The sequence below is a fragment of the Cherax quadricarinatus genome, unplaced genomic scaffold (assembly GCF_038502225.1).
Source record: "Cherax quadricarinatus isolate ZL_2023a unplaced genomic scaffold, ASM3850222v1 Contig1050, whole genome shotgun sequence".
Taxonomy (NCBI): Eukaryota; Metazoa; Arthropoda; class Malacostraca; order Decapoda; family Parastacidae; genus Cherax; species Cherax quadricarinatus.
The window spans coordinates 18,882-35,964 of record NW_027196076.1 but is presented as its reverse complement, the minus strand read 5'-3'; the positions used below and the strand labels follow the sequence as shown (position 1 = coordinate 35,964).

The 17,083-nt window shown below is 37.3% G+C and overlaps 1 protein-coding gene across 1 annotated transcript in view; it reads left to right on the top strand.

The window, feature by feature from the left end:
- LOC128698163 (transcription factor RFX3) overlaps positions 1–8,298 on the top strand; it is a 43,449-nt gene extending 35,151 nt beyond the window's left edge. The window contains exon 9 of the mRNA XM_070080820.1: positions 7,758–8,298. Coding sequence (XP_069936921.1) covers positions 7,758–7,883 — 126 coding nt within the window. The 3' untranslated portion in view covers positions 7,884–8,298. The remainder of the gene's footprint in view (positions 1–7,757) is intronic.
- The last annotated feature ends 8,785 nt before the right edge of the window (positions 8,299–17,083 follow it).

The window sequence follows — 17,083 nt, the reverse complement described above, 5'->3', positions numbered from 1 at the left end:
AAGCAGGTGGGGATATAGTTTTGGAGTGGTTGGTGCAATTATTTAATAAATGTATGGAAGAGGGTAAGGTACCTAGGGATTGGCAGAGAGCATGCATAGTTCCTTTGTATAAAGGCAAAGGGGATAAAAGAGAGTGCAAAAATTATAGGGGGATAAGTCTGTTGAGTGTACCTGGTAAAGTGTATGGTAGAGTTATAATTGAAAGAATTAAGAGTAAGACGGAGAATAGGATAGCAGATGAACAAGGAGGCTTTAGGAAAGGTAGGGGATGTGTGGACCAGGTGTTTACAGTGAAACATATAAGTGAACAGTATTTAGATAAGGCTAAAGAGGTCTTTGTGGCATTTATGGATTTGGAAAAGGCGTATGACAGGGTGGATAGGGGGGCAATGTGGCAGATGTTGCTATTTTTTTATGGTTGTAAATGGTATGGTGATACCAACAAGCTGTGGATAAAGACACTATGTACAGTTCAGGACATATACAGTAGGGCCCCACTTATGTGGCAGGTTAGGTTCCAGGCTACCGCCGTAAAGCAGAAATCGCCATAAAGTGGATAAAATAAAATACACATATAGTACACTCATTACTTACCTTAAAATATTTGTAGTCTTAATCTAGGGTGAGATGAGTAGTATTTATTGTAAGAAATCAAGTGTGGTATGGTAGCCAGCCAGGCTACCATACCAGGCAAACCAAGCCACACATAATAGTCTATGATATTTAAGCATCCCAGAGCGATAAAATGCATATACAGGTCACTCATTACTTACCATAAAATATTTGTAGTCCTAATGTAAGGTCAGAGGCGAGTAAATGAGATAAAACGAATAAATGAGAGAATAAGAATGAGTACATGAGAGAGGACACTTGCGGAGTTATGTAGGCAAACACGTCTGCTTTGTGTACAAGTTGTTTCTACATTGATATGGTAAAATAAATAAAGAGGAACACTGTCATTCTCATGTAACACCATTTTTAGAAGAAATGATGCTCTGAGTGAAGGCATACGAAAGGAATAATTTTCTACAGTTACCCCCAGTAACACATTTTCTCTTATGTTGGACTAGAGAAAACGTTATTCTTGTCATCACTTGTACAAGTTGTCTGGCTACCACATCTCATATTTATGTTTATTTATTCTACTGTAGGGTGTATTTATCATCTTTATATGTTATGTATCATGTTTTATTATATAATTTTGAAAAAAGTATCATAGCTGGATTAATGAAAATGTGTATATTAATTTTATTTCTTTTTATTATCACACTGGCCGATTCCCACCAAGGCAGGGTGGCCTGAAAAAGAAAAACTTTCACCATCATTCACTCCATCACTGTCTTGCCAGAAGGGTGCTTTACACTACAGTTTTTAAACTGCAACAGTAACACCCCTCCTTCAGAGTGCAGGCACTGTACTTCCCATCTCCAGGACTCAAGTCCGGCCTGCCGGTTTCCCTGAACCCCTTCATAAATGTTACTTTGCTTACACTCCAACAGCACATCAAGTATTAAAAACCATTTGTCTCCATTCACTCCTATCAAACACGCTCACGCATGCCTGCTGGAAGTCCAAGTCCCTCGCACACAAAACCTCCTTTACCCCCTCCCTCCAACCTTTCCTAGGCCGACCCCTACCCCGCCTTCCTTCCACTACAGACTGATACACTCTTGAAGTCACTCTGTTTCTCTTCATTCTCTCTACATGTCCGAACCACCTCAACAACCCTTCCTCAGCCCTCTGGACAACAGTTTTGGTAATCCCGCACCTCCTCCTAACTTCCAAACTACGAATTCTCTGCATTATATTCACACCACACATTGCCCTCTGACATGACATCTCCACTGCCTTCAGCCTTCTCCTCGCTGCAACATTCATCACCCATGCTTCACACCCATATAAGAGCGTTGGTAAAACTATACTCTCATACATTCCCCTCTTTGCCTCCAAGGACAAAGTTCTTTGTCTCCACAGACTCCTAAGTGCACCACTCACCCTTTTCCCCTCATCAATTCTATGATTCACCTCATCTTTCATAGACCCATCCACTGACACATCCACTCCCAAATATCTGAATACATTCACCTCCTCCATACTCTCTCCCTCCAATCTGATATCCAATCTTTCATCACCTAATCTTTTTGTTATCCTCATAACCTTACTCTTTCCTGTATTCACTTTTAATTTTCTTCCTTTGCACACCCTACCAAATTCATCCACCAATCTCTGCAACTTCACTTCAGAATCTCCCAAGAGCACAGTGTCATCAGCAAAGAGCAACTGTGACAACTCCCACTTTATGTGTGATTCTTTATCTTTTAACTCCACGCCTCTTACCAAGACCCTCGCATTTACTTCTCTTACAACCCCATCTATAAATATATTAAACAACCATGGTGACATCACACATCCTTGTCTAAGGCCTACTTTTACTGGGAAATAATTTCCCTCTTTCCTACATACTCTAACTTGAGCCTCACTATCCTCGTAAAAACTCTTCACTGCTTTCAGTAACCTACCTCCTACACCATACACCTGCAACATCTGCCACATTGCCCCCCTATCCACCCTGTCATATGCCTTTTCCAAATCCATAAATGCCACAAAGACCTCTTTAGCCTTATCTAAATACTGTTCACTTATATGTTTCACTGTAAACACCTGGTCCACACACCCCCTACCTTTCCTAAAGCCTCCTTGTTCATCTGCTATCCTATTCTCCGTCTTACTCTTAATTCTTTCAATAATAACTCTACCATACACGTTACCAGGTATACTCAACAGACTTATCCCCCTATAATTTTTGCACTCTCTTTTGTCCCCTTTGCCTTTATACAAAAGGAACTATGCATGCTCTCTGCCAATCCCTAGGTACCTTACCCTCTTCCATACATTTATTAAATAATTGCACCAACCACTCCAAAACTATATCCCCACCTACTTTTAACATTTCTATCTTTATCCCATCAATCCCGGCTGCCTTACCCGCTTTCATTTTACCTACTGCCTCACGAACTTCCCCCACACTCACAACTGGCTCTTCCTCACTCCTACAAGATGTTATTCCTCCTTGCCCTATACACGAAATCACAGCTTCCCTATCTTCATCAACATTTAACAATTCCTCAAAATATTCCCTCCATCTTCCCAATACCTCTAACTCTCCATTTAATAACTCTCCTCTCCTATTTTTAACTGATAAATCCATTTGTTCTCTAGGCTTCCTTAACTTGTTAATCTCACTCCAAAACTTTTTCTTATTTTCAACAAAATTTGTTGATAACATCTCACCCACTCTTTTTGCTCTCTTTTTACATTGCTTCACCACTCTCTTAACCTCTCTCTTTTTCTCCATATACTCTTCCTTCCTTGCATCACTTCTACTTTGTAAAAACTTCTCATATGCTAACTTTTTCTCCCTTACCACTCTCTTTACATCATCATTCCACCAATCGCTCCTCTTCCCTCCCGCACCCACTTTCCTGTAACCACAAACTTCTGCTGAACACTAACACTACATTTTTAAACCTACCCCATACCTCTTCGACCCCATTGCCTATGCTCTCATTAGCCCATCTATCCTCCAATAGCTGTTTATATCTTACCCTAACTGCCTCCTCTTTTAGTTTATAAACCTTCACCTCTCTCTTCCCTGATGCTTCTATTCTCCTTGTGTCCCATCTACCTTTTACTCTCAGTGTAGCTACAACTAGAAAGTGATCTGATATATCTGTGGCCCCTCTATAAACATGTACATCCTGAAGTCTACTCAACAGTCTTTTATCTACCAATACATAATCCAACAAACTACTGTCATTTTGCCCTACATCATATCTTGTATACTTATTTATCCTCTTTTTCTTAAAATATGTATTACCTATAACTAAACCCCTTTCTATACAAAGTTCAATCAGAGGGCTCCCATTATCATTTACACCTGGCACCCCAAACTTACCTACCACACCCTCTCTAAAAGTTTCTCCTACTTTAGCATTCAGGTCCCCTACCACAATTACTCTCTCATTTGGTTCAAAGGCTCCTATACATTCACTTAACATCTCCCAAAATCTCTCTCTCCTCTACATTCCTCTCTTCTCCAGGTGCATACACGCTTATTATGACCCACTTTTTGCATCCAACCTTTACTTTAATCCACATAATTCTTGAATTTACACATTCATATTCTCTTTTCTCCTTCCATAACTGATCCTTCAACATTACTGCTACCCCTTCCTTTGCTCTAACTCTCTCAGATACTCCAGATTTAATCCCATTTATTTCCCCCCACCGAAACTCCCCTACCCCCTTCAGCTTTGTTTCGCTTAGGGTCAGGACATCCAACTTCTTTTCATTCATAACATCAGCAATCATCTGTTTCTTGTCATCCGCACTACATCTATGCACATTCAAGCATCCCAATTTTATAAAGTTTTTCTTCTTCTCATTTTTAGTAAAATGTCTACAGGAGAAGGGGTTACTAGCCCATTGCTCCTGGCATTTTAGTCGCCTCATACGACACGCATGGCTTACGGAGGAAAGATTCTTTTCCACTTCCCCATGGACAATAGAAGAAATAAAGAAGAACAAGAGCTATTTAGAAAAAGGAGAAAAACCTAGATGTATGTATATATATATATATATATATATATATATATATATATATATATATATATATATATATATATATATATATATATATATATATATATATATATATATATGCATGTGCGTGTCTGTGAAGTGTGACCAAAGTGTAAGTAGGAGTATCAAGATATCCCTGTTATCTAGCGTGTTTATGAGACAAAAAGAAACCAGCAATCCTACCATCATGCAAAACAGTTACAGGTTTCTGTTTCACAGTCATCTGGGAGGACGGTAGTACTTCCCTGGGTAGTTGCTGTCTGCCAACCTACTACCTATATTAATATACGGCATTTAACCCTTTCGGGGTTTCGGACGTACTAGTACGGCTTACGCATCAGGGTTTTGGACGTGCTAGTACGCCTAAATTCTAGCGGCCTCAAATCTAGTGACAGAAAGCTGGTAGGCCTACACATGAAAGAATGGGTCTATGTGGTCAGTGTGCACAGTATAAAAAAAATCCTGCAGCACACAGTGCATAATGAGAAAAAAAAAAAACTGACCATTTTTTTGGATTAAAACAGCGACTTTGCACTGTATTTTCGTATGGTATTTATTGTTGTATTCTAGTTTTCCTGGTCTCATTTTATGGAATGGAAGACATATTACAGAAATTGAGATGATTTTGACTGGTTTTACAATGAAAAGTACCTTGAAATTGAGCTCAAAGTAGCAGAAATGTTCGATTTTTACCAAAGTTTAAAAGTAAACAAATCATGCTAAGCGTCCAATACACGTCAACTTGCGAGTCTAATATTCATTCACAAGTGTTCCAATATTACTTATACCATTTCTACATTAATGCAGTACTCTCCATAACAGTAAATCTTCTGTTTTTTGTGAGAATAAAAATTCAAAGTGCAAAGCAAAAGAATGTAAGAGGGGTGTGGGGATGTGACTAGTGAACAGAGGAAATGTCATTTTAGTGCCAGGAATGTTTTTCTTGTTTATTCTGGACCCTATTTGGAAATTGGCATCTTTTGAAATTTGTGTGAAATTGTCAAAATTGCTAAATTCTGACCACTGTATTGGATAGTTGAAATTGTTAAATGGGTGGTTTCTTGTACTCATTCGATAGAAAAAATGGAGTTCTAGCGAAATAGTTATGATTTTTGTTGACTAGTACATTGGAATTGGCTGAAAATAGGGCTCAAAGTGGGCAAAAATCGCCGATGCGTAAACATTGTCGAGACCACTAACTTTGTGAGAGCATAATTCCGCAAGTTTTCCATCAAATTTCATACTTTTGGTATCATTACGATCAGGAAAAGATTCTCTGTCTTTTCATATTTTTTTTTTTTTTTTTGAAATTTGGGCGACCCTGAGAACAAGTCTCGGAGAGGGCCTGGCGACCCTGAAAGGGTTAATGCGACTCAGCGATTATTGAGTATTATTATTATTATTACTAATATGGCGTCAGTTGTACAAGTCGTCTGGCGACAACATCTCATATTTATGTTTGTTTATTCTTCTGTGGGGTGTATTTATCATCTTTATATGTTATATATCGTGTTTGTTAAATAATTTTGAAAAAATATCATAATGGATTAATGAAAATGTGTATACATTAACATAGTATACGACATTTAATGAGACTCGGTGATTATTATTATTATTATTATTATTATTACTAATGTGGTGTCTCGATACACAAAACATTCTTACCGATTTTAATGTGTACCTGCATGCCAGCACAGTGTATAAGTTTATTTAGGTACAGGTATACATAAGTATAATTATCAGAGTATATATAAAATCTGAAATAACTTTTAAAAACACTTGATATTTTGGAGTTTCCAGACATAATGGAGAGACGTGGTGCTTATGGAGTTCACGGAGAATGTAAACAAACCGGGTGGGGCGCGGTGACCATATTAGAAAATGAGGTGGGGTGAGCCGTATAGCAAGTTTTGGTCATAATTTGAAATGTCCGTATTAGCGGGACACAGTAAAGCAAAATGCCGTAAAGCGGAGCCCTACTGTACTAAAATAAATGTTTCACAAGTATTTTCATCAATCCTGATAGAGTAAGCTAAAACAGCATTATATAGTGGACCATGCAGGTGACCAGTAGGAAGAGTGAGGTGCATCAGGTTGCATAGATTAGGTTGGACAAGCAAGTAAAAAAAAAAAAAAAAAAAAAAGTTTGAATTGGGAAAGTGTTTGCCTAGCATGAATCAAATAGCCTTGCTTCATTTCTTGTCAACTCTTACTTTTGTGGTGCTTCTAAAATTGGCTCCATATGAATGCATCATGAATATGAGTCAGGAAGCATTGAAGTAGGCCATTTATTATTATTATTACATATTATTATTCCTTCAACAAACTGGCTGTATGCCACCGAGGCAGGGTGGCCCAAAAAAGAAAAATGCAAGTTTCTCTTTTTAACTTCAGTAACATATATAGGAGAAGGGGTTGCTAGTCCCTTGCTCCTGGCATTTTGGTCACCTCTTACAACACACATGGCTTACAAAGGAAGAATTCCATTCCACTTTCCCACGGAGAATTATTATTACTATTATTATATATTACTGTTACTGTGAAATTGAGCACCATAATTGTTACTGTTTTTCTTTCTTTCAATGCACCGGCTGTATCCCACCAAGGCAGGGTGGCCCAAAAGGAAAAACTAAAGTTTCTCCTTTTACATTTAGTAATATATTCAGGAGAAGGGATTACTAGCCCCTTGCTTCTGGCATTTTAGTCGCCTCTTACGACACGCATGGCTTACAGAGGAAGAATTCTGTTCCACTCCCCCATGGAGATAAGTGGAAATAAACAAGAACTAGTACATGCATGTGTAGTGTGACCTAAATGGAAGTAGAAGTAGCAAGATGTACCTAAAATCTTGCATGTTTATGAGACAAAAAAAAAAACACCAGTAATCCTACCATCATGTAAAACAAATACATACAGTCTTATTATTATAAATTTGTTGTCCTGATATTTTCAAACAGTCCTTATATCAGTTCATCACAACAAATCTTGGTAAGTCTAATATGAATTAGAATTCAACACTCACATCATATTTTAAGAATAATGTATACTATATTTTGATTGTAAAATTTGTAGTTTATCTTAAAATTAACATATATATTGCTTATTTTATTTTTTAGGGCTTGGGAGGCAACAAGAGCACTGACTCCAACAGCTATGTGGTATATAATGGTGACAGCACAACCCATCAAAGGAGTGAAGATGGTATTCTCCCAGCATTCAAACGACTTAAATATGAAACTTAGTAACTATCTCACAACCTTAACAAATTAATAAAAGTGCTACATGTCATATTGCTGTGTCATACGTAAGTTTTTCATGTATATTTTTGGATGAAGGTATTGTAATCAAAATTGTAGAAGACTGGTATATACTGTACATTATGTATTCTTTCTAAATGCAGTACTTCATTATAAACACTGAATTTCATAACAAACTAATGCAAATAACAAACACAAAATATCAAAGGAATGAGGGTAATACGCTGATCAGAATTTAAAAGCGTATCTAGTCAGTATTACTGGAAATGTGATTACCCGAGTTTCTGCGCGAGAAGAGGGCTGTATGTATAGCCCTTGTGGCTTAGCGCTTCTTTTTTATTATAATAATAATAATAATGCGCGAGAAGAGAAACATTAAACTGGATATCAGTTTAACTCATTCAGGCTATTTTTTAAAAATCTATTCTGATACTAGAATTGGTGAAAAAAATAATTATCTAGTCAAGGACAGTACATATATACGTATACAAAATTTGCATTCAAATAAAATTCTAATAAGCTATTTTCATTAAATTTATGAAAAATTTTATACAGTGTGATTTTACATGCAATTTATTTGCATTGGGTCCATATATATATCAGTAGATATTTATATTTAAAACATTTTTTTGTGCCAGAGAATTGTAGTACTTAAATGGGTATTGGGCTAAGAGAATGTGTACTACTATCTGTTACTGAAGTTTTGTCACTTGTAACAAGACATGAAACTTTTGAGTGCTTTTATATGTCAATAGTATCCTGCACTCCAGGGAAGATTTTATGTTAGTTGTTTCAGAGATGTTGTGCATTTCTATTTTTATACAAAAGGAACAACTGATACACAGTGGGATGGTGCTGGTGGCCATTACTGTTAGTTTTCTCTAAACCAGATTAGGGCTAAGACGCAACACTTGCCTGTAGACGAAGTAAACTCACATTTGAAGGAGTGAGTGTGCCAGCCTTTTGTCTTAGCTTAGATCTTGAGAATGTCATTGATATTAATGTTTGCCATGTCCATGAAATGACTTATAGAGATACTGTACAAGATTTTGAAATAATGAATGAAGATAAAATATAATATTCATGACATGCTATATGGATGTGTTGTGTCTGCCTACCCTGAAACTGAACCCTCCGAGCCAAACCTCTCCTGTGGGTAAACCGGACAGCAGGAAGGACATAGCCCGCTCACCAGGCAAACTGGCATTCTTCCTGTGTGTTGTTGCTTTGCTCAATGTCTCCATCCAGTGTGTAAGTCTTTGGAGGAAGTGCAGCAGGACCCCTCCTGGGCTCAGTTAGGAAATGAGTAACATTTTTTTCTTTTTCTTTTAATTATAGTGTAGTGATGGAATGAAGTACAGTAATTGTATAGTAGAAACTTTGGTAAAGTTATCTTAAGTACACTGTATTGGAAGTGTTGGAGGGATGTGTACTAGACAGTATTATAGCCATGTGGTTTGTAGCTTGGTGGCCAGGACAGAACAAGAGACACTTGTGTGCATCAAGCACTTATGATTACCCTCATTGACATGAGTGTATTCGTGTGTTGTGCAGCACTGCGTGGCTTCCAAAGTCCCATGGTCTGTCCTTGCCTGCAGAGTAAGGTGCCATTTTAATTATTTGCAGTGGATATTTTGGGGTAAAATCTTGGGTGTTACTCATCATTTTTGTGTGGGGACATCAATCAAAACTTTCTCTACATCAACAGTATTTTTTCCCTGCTTCATAAAATTAAATAGAAACTATCCTCTTACCAGAATTTAAGATCATGTGCAGATTCTAATATTCAACTTGTTTACTCTTGCAACTCTGGTACTACCTATACTACTTATCACGAGTTTCAATCCAGTTTTAGAATATGTACCCAAAACTAACCTTGCCTTCTATAAACATCTTGGTACTGACAGCTCAATCCACAAGTATAATGATGATTAATGCCCATTGAAAGTACTTCTGTGTTGAATGTGATACTTTGTCGTAGGTTTGCCAAGCCTTTTGTTAACATATAAATTGTCTCAGATAAGGTCTGTGGACCAAGATTATAGATGTTTTTGTGTGCCTACTTCTGAAAATTACTCAATTTACAGCTAAGTCAACTACAGCTTGCCAATTAACACGTGTGATCTTAAAAGTGTAATCCCAAGATTTGTGTGTGCCTGTCTCCTCTGCACTGTTTGATACCCACGAGTGACTTGCTGGTACAAATATTATTCATAATCAAGTTCACAACCAACAAGTGGTCACAATTTGCTTTTTGTATGATAATGTTAAGTAGTATATGTATTGAGTGATGATTTGTAATTATTTTTGTGTGTAGGGATGCAGTGAAAGCATTTTCAGTCACTCTAGCTTCCTTACTATACCTGAGAAGCATGGGGTTGAAAGATCATCCCTACATGCAGTAATTTATTTACTGACTGACTAATTTGTGATCAGTCATTGACAGTGATCTTAACAATTGTTCCATGTAAATGTTCAATAATTCTGTAATTTGTGTTAGTGTGGGGCAAAGTTGCAAATTTTGATGACCTAACTCCTTATATTGGTTTCTCCGTCTACTAAGTCATTAACATTTGACCGACATCTATGTACACTTGCGTTCTCTTACCCTTGGTTAAATTATTGTTTGTCAATATTGTATGCCTATAGTGTTTGTGTAAGATGTAAATTATTAAAAAAAAAAAAATTGTGAATATAAAAACAAACAAAAAAAAACATGTAATAATTTTAACTAAAATAATTGCTTACTAATTAAAAATATTAACTTACAGGTTGATTTGTTATAAAGTGTAACTTTGCTTCATCATTATTTATGTTCAGTGTGACAGGCAAAAAAAAGCAGCAGGAATAATACTAAGAACCATCAACACCAGGATAAGGATATGGAAGTCACAGTGGCAATGGTCTTGGCAAGGGAATACTTACAATGGGCTTGGTAAATCCAAATGTTTTATACATTACTTACATTACTCTGTATGACCTTTTCAGGTTTAGCACTTAAGCTAATCATAATAATAAAGATTATTGAAATAAGCCAAAAATTCTAAAAAGAGCCATTGTAGACCATTGCCAAGCAAGTGCTCCTAAATTACCCTGTTGTGTTGCTGACCCATGTTTCAGTGTAGTTCATAATGAGTAAAAGATAATATGTTTTGTATGTTTGTTTTGTATAATGTATGATTAAACAAGGTAATATTTTATTTTTAATTTATTTATCCTAAAAGAGTATCATAATTAGGCAAGGATAAATTATATACCATTTTAGGGGAACATAGTTAATAATTCATTCTTTTACTTTACTGCTGTGTAAATTATGAACATGAAATTTTCTGTTTTACTAATGATATACAAAGCCATCAAGTAGATGAATTAACACATGTATAACACTTGGGTACCTTTACTGTGGAAAAATTTTGTAAACCAGTGGCTTCATCAATCCAATGCAGAGAATAAACAGTGGAAGGCATGGAGAGGTAGTTTGAAGTGATCAGTCCATCAGCCTTGATAGGAGTTTTCAGCTCCTCAGCTACTATATCAAGGCTGAAGGACACTTCACATCAAATTACCTATTGATGTCTACAGTTTCTCCATGGGGAACAAGAAGAAGAATCCTTCCTCTATAATCCATACATGTCATAAGAGGCAATTAAAATGCCAGTAGCAAGGGGTTAGTAACCCCTTCTATATAAATTACTAAATTTAAAAAGAAAAACTTTTTTTTTAAGGTCACCCTGCCTAAGTGGAATATGGCTGGGCCATTAAAAAAAAAGAAAAGCTTTCCGAGTTTCTTCTTTTTCAGGTCACCCTGCCTTGGTGGGAGATGGCCGGTGTGTTAAAGAAAAGTGTCTTCAGTTTATTCTTTGCATGTGATTGATAAAGATACTTGTTTACAAAACACTGTAACAATAAAGACACCCAAGTGTTGTCTGTGTGTCTAATTCATTCATAAAATGACCTCATTACATGTGACTGATCTGACTAGTCTTGGGGGTACTGTATTTAAATTTAAACAACCTACCCTGAAGCCAAATTTTCTTGGTGACATCCTGATCATACAGGCTATTGGTTTTTCCACCCCTCATTGGAGGTTGCTTGATGCCAACAAGGTGGTTATGATCCAAGGAACTAGACCTTCCCTTCCTGGGATCAGGCCATATTGCCTTAAATTCCCTCAAGCACTCCATGACCTCTATGGGTTTAGCACCTCCACCCTTCTATAAATATAATATTTCTGGTTCCAGCCTAACTGATCATACACAATTGCAGGAATTTCTCGAATTCCATCTTGAAGACCATTATGTAGGAAGTTATCAATTATAGTGTAGTGTGGTCATAACCTCCCACACAAGAATTTGGTAAGTACATTACAGAAGTGAGCCATGTGATTAGCTGTAGTGATTCACAGATACGTGCACATAGGAGACAAACTTATGATAATGTTTTGGACCATTAACTAGTCCAAGTTGGACTGAAATGTCTATAAGTTTCAGTCTCCCATGTGTGAGTTATTTGTATATTGTTCCAGTCACGATACTGTGCTTTCTATTCTTCAGTTGCAGTGATTGTGGCTCTTCAGTTAGACTATGACAATATTTAGGTGTAAATCAAACATAAGTAATTCACTGAAGACAACATTACTTATTCCAACATGCAGTAGTTGGTTGAGTAGACAGAATTTATTAAATTACAATAATAATGTGAAAGTAAAAAAAAAAAGTTATTAAATATTCTATATGTTATTTGAACTTTAAAATGCAGTGGTTAGTTGAGGAGACACACTGACTAAAAAGACACGCGAGTGATGCTAAGTACAGTATATCAGTACGCAGTGGCTAATAAGTAAGGATATACAGTACTGGGTAAACATCTCAAAGTGAAATTACCAACAAAAGATACAAATGCAACAATATGTGGGCAAAACCTAAACCAATAAAAAGACATAAGAAATAATGGCTACATCTGAAGGGTGTTGCAAAAGACATAAGAAATAATGGCTACATCTGAAGGGTGTTGCTTTGATGGTTCTTGATGTAAAGAAGTGGAGCTACCCTCCCCTTCCTCAAATACAACCTAATTACACCCCACTTCTCCCATTCTCCTAGCACTATAAAACTCTTATGGGTTCAGTGCTTTTCCATAAACGTAATGACCAAATGGCCTAGTCCTGAATACCAAGTGGTGTAAGGTAATTTTTACAAACCAGTACATCATTAAGTACAGCACTATAAAACCTTAATATAACAGATTTTGGATATAACAAACAAAATATATGGCCAGACAAATGTTCAGTGCAATGGACTAAGCCCATTCCATCAAGATTTTGTCTGTTAACAGCAGTGTGTGTATATTCACCTAATTGTGGTTGCAGGGGTCAAATCACTGCTGGCCCCCCACCTCTTCAGAGTGTGAGAGAGAGTGTGTGTATGTATGTATGTATGTTATTTTTTTTTTTATCATCACATTGGCTGATTCCCACCAAGGCAGGGTGGCCCGAAAAAGAAAAACTTTCACCATCATTCACTCCATCAGTCTTGCCAGAAGGGTGCTTTACACTACAGTTTTTAAACTGCAACATTAACACCCCTCCTTCAGAGTGCAGGCACTGTACTGCCCATCTCCAGGACTCAAGTCCGGCCTGCCGGTTTCCCTGAACCCCTTCATAAATGTTACTTTGCTTACACTCCAACAGCACGTCAAGTATTAAAAACCATTTGTCTCCATTCACTCCTATCAAACACGCTCAGGCATGCCTGCTGGAAGTCCAAGCCCCTCGCACACAAAACCTCCTTTACCCCCTCCCTCCAACCTTTCCTAGGCCGACCCCTACCCCGCCTTCCTTCCACTACAGACTGATACACTCTTGAAGTCACTCTGTTTCGCTCCATTCTCTCTACATGTCCGAACCACCTCAACAACCCTTCCTCAGCCCTCTGGACAACAGTTTTGGTAATCCCGCACCTCCTCCTAACTTCCAAACTACGAATTCTCTGCATTATATTCACACCACACATTGCCCTCAGACATGACATCTCCACTGCCTCCAGCCTTCTCCTTGCTGCAACATTCATCACCCATGCTTCACACCCATATAAGAGCGTTGGTAAAACTATACTCTCGTACATTCCCCTCTTTGCCTCCAAGGACAAAGTTCTTTGTCTCCACAGACTCCTAAGTGCGCCACTCACCCTTTTCCCCTCATCAATTCTATGATTCACCTCATCTTTCATAGACCCATCCGCTGACACGTCCACTCCCAAATATCTGAATACATTCACCTCCTCCATACTCTCTCCCTCCAATCTGATATCCAATCTTTCATCACCTAATCTTTTTGTTATCCTCATTACCTTACTCTTTCCTGTATTCACTTTTAATTTTCTTCTTTTGCACACCCTACCAAATTCATCCACCAATCTCTGCAACATCTCTTCAGAATCTCCCAAGAGCACAGTGTCATCAGCAAAGAGCAACTGTGACAACTCTCACTTTGTGTGATTCTTAATCTTTTAACTCCACGCCTCTTGCCAAGACCCTCACATTTACTTCTCTTACAACCCCATCTATAAATATATTAAACAACCACGGTGACATCACACATCCTTGTCTAAGGCCTACTTTTACTGGGAAATAATTTCCCTCTTTCCTACATACTCTAACTTGAGCCTCACTATCTTCGTAAAAACTCTTCACTGCTTTCAGTAACCTACCTCCTACACCATACACCTGCAACATCTGCCACATTGTCCCCCTATCCACCCTGTCATACGCCTTTTCCAAATCCATAAATCCCACAAAGACCTCTTTAGCCTTATCTAAATACTGTTCACTTATATGTTTCACTGTAAACACCTGGTCCACACACCCCCTACCTTTCCTAAAGCCTCCCTGTTCATCTGCTATCCTATTCTCCATCTTACTCTTAATTCTTTCAATAATAACACTACCATACACTTTACCAGGTATACTCAACAGACTTATCCCCCTATTATTTTTGCACTCTCTTTTGTCCCCTTTGCCTTTATACAAAGGAACTATGCATGCTCTCTGCCAATCCCTAGGTACCTAGCCCTCTTCCATACATTTATTAAATAATTGCACCAACCACTCCAAAACTATATCCCCACCTGCTTTTAACATTTCTATCTTTATCCCATCAATCCCGGCTGCCTTACCCCCTTTCATTTTACCTACTGCCTCACGAACTTCCCCCACACTCACAACTGGCTCTTCCTCACTCCTACAAGATGTTATTCCTCCTTGCCCTATACACGAAATCACAGCTTCCCTATCTTCATCAACATTTAACAATTCCTCAAAATATTCCCTCCATCTTCCCAATACCTCTAACTCTCCATTTAATAACTCTCCTCGCCTATTTTTAACTGACAAATCCATTTGTTCTCTAGGCTTCCTTAACTTGTTAATCTCACTCCAAAACTTTTTCTTATTTTCAACAAAATTTGTTGATAACATCTCACCCACTCTCTCATTTGCTCTCTTTTTACACTGCTTCACCACTCTCTTAACCTCTCTCTTTTTCTCCATATACTCTTCCCTCCTTGCATTACTTCTACTTTGTAAAAACTTCTCATATGCTAACTTTTTCTCCCTTACTACTCTCTTTGCATCATCATTCCACCAATCGCTCCTCTTCCCTCCCGCACCCACTTTCCTGTAACCACAAACTTCTGCTGAACACTCTAACACTACATTTTTAAACCTACCCCATACCTCTTCGACCCCATTGCCTATGCTCTCATTAGCCCATCTATCCTCCAATAGCTGTTTATATCTTACCCTAACTGCCTCCTCTTTTAGTATGTATGTATGTATGTGTATATATATATATATATATATATATATAAGGGAGAACCAACATATTTTTAGTTGAATAAGGCTGGTTGCCCCTTTTTGGATTATAAAAAGTGTTTCTAGCAACTTTAAAAGATTTATTAATTACATTTCTTGGGTATTTTAAATCATTACCTATTTCATAAATATATTTCCTCATCTATGAACTCAGGACTACAAATTCGTAAAGCTCTCAAAAACATTGATGAGAAAACAGACAGTTTGACTATCTTGATGCGAGGAATAATAGTGGACATAGTATTTTCTGTAAATTTTAAATTTGAATTCATTAATATATATAAAAGAAAATGGTGTATATCTACATTTTTGGGCATATAAGAACAGGTGAAAGAGGATTTCCCATTGCCATCATTAAATACAAATTTTGCATCTGGCAATGGTAAATCATATATATATATAATAATTGGTCTGACTGGATTCCCTGGTTTGTGTGTTTTTATTAGTCCATACATGTAAGGTAAAGATGGATTAGTGGAAGTAAATTGTTTGATTAATTCATATATTATTCATTTTTTCTTGGTAATCCTTTCATAATTACTATTGCATTTATTTTGTCTGCTTTATTTTTATAATAGGGCAATATATATATTTATCTCCAGTAGGTTAAACAAATTTCCACAAGGCATTTTGAGGTTATAAAAGAAAACCTTAGATGGGTCCTTGTAGCTTGGTTGACAGCGTCCTCAGCTCACATACTGAGTGGCTGGGATCGATCCCAACACAGGTGAAGCAGTGGGCATGTTTCCTCACACCTATTGTCCTTGTTCACTTAGCAATGAATAGGTACCTGGGTGTCAGACGACTGATGAGGGTCACATCCTGGGGACAAAATTAACCTAATTTGCCCAAAATGCTCTGCCTAACTAGGGGCTCTCTATATACAGCCTCTCCTCACTTAGCGACATACTCATTTACTGATGACTTGGACTTATGACGGGCTCTGACCATTCTGCATACCTAAATAATGTATATTAGAGCTGATTTCCTCTATTCTGTTTATTACAATATACAGTACATTACTGTATAAACATTTAAAAATACGGTAGACTGTCGTTTAACACGGTAGTTACGTTTCTGAAAGTGCCATGCGAGTCAAAACCGTGTTAGACAAACTGAAGAACTTATGGGAAAAATAGGGTTACATTCCTGGGAGCCCCCAAAAAGCCAAACAACTTTTTTCTAGACCTCCAGATCTTACAAAATGAAAGTGAATATGTAATTGTAGTGCATAGTTGTGATATATTACTGCTTAAGACTACAAATGCAATAGAAATAATAGTACTTCTCACCTTAAATTGTGGGTAATGGTGTTT